Source organism: Cervus canadensis, chromosome 3 (assembly GCF_019320065.1).
Source record: "Cervus canadensis isolate Bull #8, Minnesota chromosome 3, ASM1932006v1, whole genome shotgun sequence".
Taxonomy (NCBI): Eukaryota; Metazoa; Chordata; class Mammalia; order Artiodactyla; family Cervidae; genus Cervus; species Cervus canadensis.
Genome location: NC_057388.1, coordinates 100,701,976 through 100,708,678, shown reverse-complemented (window position 1 = coordinate 100,708,678; position 6,703 = coordinate 100,701,976). Strand labels below are relative to the sequence as shown.

At 41.5% G+C, this 6,703-nt stretch overlaps 1 protein-coding gene across 1 annotated transcript; it reads left to right on the top strand.

Moving 5' to 3' along the window:
• Window positions 1-475: 475 nt before the first annotated feature.
• LOC122437972 (olfactory receptor 9A4-like) lies at window positions 476-1,420 on the top strand. The gene has a single exon (XM_043462435.1). The coding sequence runs from the start codon at window positions 476-478 to the stop codon at window positions 1,418-1,420; it is 945 nt and encodes a 314-aa protein (XP_043318370.1).
• The last annotated feature ends 5,283 nt before the right edge of the window (window positions 1,421-6,703 follow it).

Sequence of the window (6,703 nt, the reverse complement as noted above, 5' to 3'; positions counted from 1 at the left end):
CTGAACCCAAGGGGATCTCTGTAATACCCATCAGGATGAAGGGTGGGATAAAATTCACTATTTTGAACATCCTCTGGAATGTCACTATATCATCTGCTACAGGTAAGCTAAGAGGAAAGAACAAACCCCGGATCTAAGGGACTGGCTCAGCATCAAAACTGGCCTCCTTCAAGGCTTAACCTTTGTGCCCTGTGAGAAAGGAGGGGAAAAAAGACAAGAGAGGTGTTCCTCACACAAGTGGAGAGGATGGGATCTTCATCCATTGCAGGCAGTGAACTTTCAGCTGGACCGGAGGTGACAGCATTTAGGTCTGACTTTGTGCAGAGGATCCTCATAGGGGCAGCTAGCCTGGTCCCCAGGTTGGAAATGTTTCCTCATCCTAGGCTGTCCTTCTCTCTTGAGAGCAAGACCTTGTGGAGCAGCATTTCTTTTCTTTTCATCTCTAGGGTTCCCAAGGAGCAGAAATAAGGGCTGAATGATGAGCAATCACTCAAGTGCCACTGAATTCTGCCTTTTAGGGTTCCCTGGGTCCCAGGAACTACATCACATTCTTTTTGCTGTATTCTTTCTCTTCTACTCAGTGACAATAATGGGGAACACCATCATCATCGTGATTATCTGTGTTGATAAACATCTACATTCCCCCATGTATTTCTTCCTTGGTCATCTCTCTGTCTTGGAAATGCTGACAACATCTATTATCGTCCCCGTGATGCTCTGGGGGTTGCTGCTCCCTGGGATGCAGACAATATCTCTGGCTGCATGTGTGGCCCAGCTCTTCGTGTACCTTGCTCTGGGGACCACAGAGTTTGCACTGTTGGGAGTGATGGCTGTGGACCGGTACGTGGCTGTCTGTAACCCTCTGAGGTACAACACCATTATGAACAGCCGCACCTGCATCTCGGTGGTGATTGGGTCATGGGTGTTCGGGTTCCTTTCTGAAATCTGGCCAGTCTATGCCACATTTCAGTTTACCTTCTGCAAATCAAACGTCTTAGACCACTTTTTCTGTGACCGAGGTCAGTTGCTCAAACTATCGTGTGATGACACTGTTTTCACAGAGTTTGTTCTGTTTTTAATGGCTATTTTCATTATCATTGGCTCACTGGTTCCAACAATTGTTTCCTACACCTACATCATCTCCACCATCCTCAGGATCCCCACTGCCTCTGGCCGCAGGAAAGCCTTCTCTACCTGTGCTTCCCACTTCACCTTTGTCATCATTGGCTATGGAAGCTGCTTGTTCCTGTTTGTGAAACCCAAACAAACGCAGGCAGCTGAATACAACAAGATAGTCTCCCTGCTGATTTCTGTGTTAACCCCTTTGCTGAACCCTTTCATCTTCACTCTCCGGAATGATAAAGTCAAACAGGCCCTTCGAGATGGAGTGAAAAGCTGCTGTCAACTCCTCAAGGATTAACTCTTCTCTCAATTTAGATGGTATGATCTTGACTTTAGATTAGACAGTTACCTAGAAAATGCTACCCTTACCATTGTCTCCATTACAAAAATGAAATAAAATGTACAACTCCTGATCAGGCCATGGAAGTAGAAGGAATGTAGAAATGATATGCAAGCTGTACTGACTAGAAACAGTGTTTGTTTCAATTTGCTTCCCCTGTAAACTCAAGAAAGCATATTCTGAGCATGTGGGAAGACCTAGGAAAAAGAAAAGCATACATTTTCATGAAAGTTCTATTGGACCCATATTGGTTTATAATTCACCTTGAAAATGTGTTTCCTGGGGGAGTAATGAAATGGGCGTGTGAGCGGGTGAGATAGATGGATAATGAGTTCAAAGGCAGAGATGTGCACTGTATTTCTTCATCAGCTCTTCCTAGTTCTTTTCCTATATTTCTGCAAATTTCTTGAAAAGATGGCCATAAGTTTTAAAATATCCTGCTTCTCTTTGTCTCTGTGTGTTTCATATTTTCCTGGACTCCTTCTACCACAAAGTACATATGATGTTATATCCATTTTGCCACAGAATGAATCTAGAGTGGTGCTGTGGAGACGGGAACCCTTCTCCCTTGGCAAATATTGGTGATATAAGGATATAGAAATATTTGGGTCAGAAGGAGGACAAACTTCCTTTCGCTAACCTTCAGGGTATTGCTTTAGCCCCTCCCCTTGAGGTGTACGCGTGGCGGAGACAGATATGAGTGAGAAGACTGGTTCTGGAGGGAGCCTCTCGTGTTTCACTGTTGCTGAAAACAGCTCTTTCTGTTCTGACCTCCTCCAGACCCAGATTTCAGGCTGAATGGCGCATTTTGAGTCTTTGTTTTCAAATCCAAGTGTCCCTTTTGTAGGTTTTCTCTGCGCGCCAACCACAACAAACAAGTCACTACCCACTTCATTCCCAGCTCCTCAGCAATCCCAGGGCATGGCTGTTTGACAGCGTAAGGATTGAAATTTCACATTGTGGAGGAAGGGCTTTGGAGGTAGGAGTTTACTGACAATGATGGCACTCAGTACATCCTACCAGCTCTGAATTGAGAGGGGCAACTGAGCTGCCCAGCAGAGGTTGATGGGCTTACTTATGTTTTCCAAGAGTACTGTGTGAGGGTGCCTTTCTGACGGTGAGCACAGGCAAGACCACCTTGCCTGCTGAGTTACTTGTACTGAACAGGACCCCGAGAGAAGGTGGTGAGTGAGGCCTTCAATCCCACCCATGCTCTGCTAGCAGCAAAGGGGCCCTGGTGGGACTGTGCTGGCTGAGAAAGTGTTGAAGACTCAAAGACAGGTACCCCTTCCTCTCAGGTTCATTTCAGGAGGCCTCTTCTTCCTAGAGGAATCCCATTGTTCTAGTTCACTCACACAACATGGGGACCTTTTCCTGATTTTCACAAAGCCTTGCACATCCTAGGCAGTATCCTGTGAGGTAACTAGTATGATGTCCATTTCACAAATGAGAAAATAGCGAGGATAACAGGTTAAGTGACTTGCCAAACATTACTCTGTCATCAACCATATCACATTCATCAGGTTGGAAAAGCATAAACCTCTGAGAATACTGTGTTGATGTGAATTCTGGAGAATAGATTTTGATACATTTCTTATGAGAATATAAAATACTGTGGTCAAGATTATTACAGAGTCTTCTCATGGACATCACCAGATGGTCCATGGTAAAATCAGATTATGTTCTTTGCAGGGGAGATGAAGAAGCTGTAAACAGTCAGCAAAAACAAAACCTGGAGCTGACTGTGTCTCAGAACATGAGTTCTTTATTGCAAAATTCAGCCTTAAAACGACTAAGGTAGGGAAAACCACTAGACCATTCAGGTATGACCTAAATCTAATCCCTTATGATTATACAATGGAGGTAATGAATAGATTCGAGGGATTTAATCTGGTAGACAGAATACCTGAAGAACTATGGACAGAGGTTTGTCACATTGTACTGGATGCACTGACCAAAACCATCCCAAAGAATAAGAAATGTAAGAAGGCAAAGCAGTTGTCTGAGGAAGCCTTGGAAATAGCTGAAGAAAGAAGAGAAGTGAAAGACAATAGAGAATGGGAAAGTTATATTGAACTGAATGCAGAGTTCCAGGGAATAGCAAGGAGAGACAAGAAGATCTTCTTAAATGAACAATACAAAGAAATAGAGGACAACAATATAGTGGGAAAAACTAGAGACCTCTTCAAGAAAATTGGAACTATCAAGGGAACATTTCATGCTAGAATGAGCACAATAAAGGACAGAAATGGTAAGGACCTAACAGAAGCAGAAGAGATTAAGAAGAGGTGCCAAGAATACATAGAAGAACTGTGTTAAAAAGGTCTTAATCACTTGGATAACCATAATGGCGTGATCACTCATCTAGAGCCACACATCCTGGATTACGAAGTGAAGTGGAACTTAGGAAGTATTAGTATGAACAAAGTTAATGGAGGTGATGGAATTCCAGCTGAGCTATTTAAAGTCCTAAAAGATAATGCCATTAAAGTGCTGCCCTCAATATGTCAGCAAATTTGAAAAACTCAGCACTGGCCACAGGACTTGAAAAAGTCAGTTTTCCTTACAACCCCAAAGATGGGCAATGCCAAAGAATGTTCAAGCTATTGCACAGCTGCCCTCATTTCACATGCTAGCAATGTTATGCTGAAAATCCTTCAAGCTAGGCTTCAGCAATATGTGAACTGAGAACTTCCAGATTCACAAGCTCGGTTTAGAAAAGGCGGAGGAACCAGAAATCAAGTTGCCAACATTCACTGGATCATGGAAAGAGCAAGGAAATCCCAGAATAAACATCTACTTCTGCTTCATTGACTATGATAAAGCCTTTGACTGTGTAGATCACAAGAAACTGTTGTAAATTCTTAAGGAGATGAACTACCAGACCATCTGACCTGTCTCCTGAGAAACCTGTATGCAAAGTCAAGAAGCAACAGCTAGAACCGGACATGGAACAACTGACTGGTTCGAAACTGGGAAAGGAATATGACAAAACTGTATATGGTCACCCTGCTTATTTAACTTATATACAGAGGACTGTGCATGCATGCTAAGTTGCTTCAGTCATGTCTAACTCTTTGCAACCCCATGGACTGTAGCCCGCCAAGCTCCCCTGTCCATGGGATTCTCCAGGCAAGAATACTAGAGTAGGTTGCCATGCCCTCCTCCAGGGGATTTTCCAACCCAGGGATTGAACCTGTGTCTCCTGCAGCATTACAGGTAGATTCTTTATCACTGATCCCCCAGAGAAGCCCATATGCAGAGTACATCATGCGAAATGCAGGGCGAGATGAATCACAGGCTGGAATCAAGATTTCCAGGAGAAATATCAACAACCTCAGTTGTGCAAATGATACCACTCTAATGGCAGAGCATGAAGAGGCAGTAAAAAGCCTCTTGATGAGGGTGAAAGTGGAGAGTGAAAAAGCTGGCTTGATACGCAGCATTCAAAAAACTAAAATAACGGCATACAGTCCCATCACTTCATGGCAAATAGAAGGGGAAAAAGCAGAAGCAATGATTTTCTTTTCTTGGGCTCCAAAATCACTGCAGATGGTGACTGCAACCATGAAATTAAAAGATGCTTGCCCTTTGGAAGGAAAGCTATGACAAACCTAGACAGTGTATTAAAAAGCAGAGACATCACTTTGCCATCTAGTCACATATGTCTGTTCAAAGCTATAGCTTTTCCAGTAATCATGTATGAATGTGAGATATGGACCATAAAAAAGGCTGAGCGCTGAAGAATTGATGCTTTCGAACTGTGGTGCTGGAGGAGACTCAAGAGTTCTTTGGATCGCAAGGAGATCAAACAAGTCAATCCTAAAGGAAATCTACGCTTAATATTCACTGGAAGGACTGATGCTGAAGCTCCAATACTTTGGCCACCTGATATGAAGAACCAACTTGTTGGAAGAACCCTGATACTGGGAAAGGCTGAAGGCAAAAGGAAAAGGTGATGCAGAGTATGAGATGGTTGGTTGGCATCACTGAGTCAATGGACATGAATTTGAGCAAGCTCCAGGAGATAGTGGAGGGCAGGGGAGCCTGGGATGCTGCAGCCCATGGGGTCCCTGAGAGTCAAACATGGCTGAGTGACTGAACAACAGGAAATTTATAAACTAGTGTACAGTGTATATACTATGACATATTTTCAAACTGAGATTGTCTTCAGCTTTGTTGAATTTTTTGATAAGCCCATAGAAGGAATTCTCCATCCCTCGTGCAAGCTTTTTAAATTTCATATTTTCATTTGACTCTCTCATATTTTTATCTCTTTACCGAAATTCCTCTCTTGTCTATTCCTGTTACCCTCCTTTTCCACTACATCTTTAACATGTGAAGCATAGTTATATTACTTTGGCATTAGGTGAATATTTTCTAATATGACATTATAAATTTTTAATTATTTTTTTTTTCAATTTTTAAGTCACATTTTGTGGTAAGTCTTTTGGGCCTTAATATATACATCTTAATTTATACCTGAGTTCAGATTTATACTCACAATGCCAGTTAGATATAGAAACATTACTTCTGTGTAGCTCTGTTCTCATCCCCCTCTTCTGTGCTCTTATTATATTAGTGCATATTATGTCTCTATAGTTATAAACTCAATGTATATTGTTATAGTTATTACTTTAAATATTTTTTAAAGAAGCTGGGTGAAAAGAGGAGTAAGGGTGTACTTTTAGCATTTGTTATGTAAACCTTGTTTACCCTTTCTCCTTCTCTTCATTTGTGCCTCAGACTCAAGTTGACATTTGGTGTCATTTGCTTATTCTGCAACGGCTTTTCTTCTATTCACTTCCTTTGTGCCATCATTGGCAAATATATTACATTTATATATGCTATCCATTTAATATACATTTATATAGTTGCTGTTTTATATAGTAATTTTTTAATCAGCAAATGGAAGTTCAGGGGAAAAATATGCATTCATACTGACTTTTATATTACAATTACCAAATTAGGTTTATGCTCTTTTTCTACATTGCATAAATTCTAATTACCATCTTGGGTCATTTGCTTTTAGTCAGAAGAATTTTCTTTAGTATTTTTTGTAAGGAAATGGGGTGAGTAATGCTAGCAAAAAATTTTTTTTGTCTTAGTTGATCTCTTTTGCCTTCACTTTTGAGAGACTGTTTTGCTGGATTAGAACCATGACTGGCCATATTTTTTTCTTTTGGCACTTTAAATACGTGATCCCATGGCGATCTAGTCTTGTTTGTTCTGAGGAGAAGT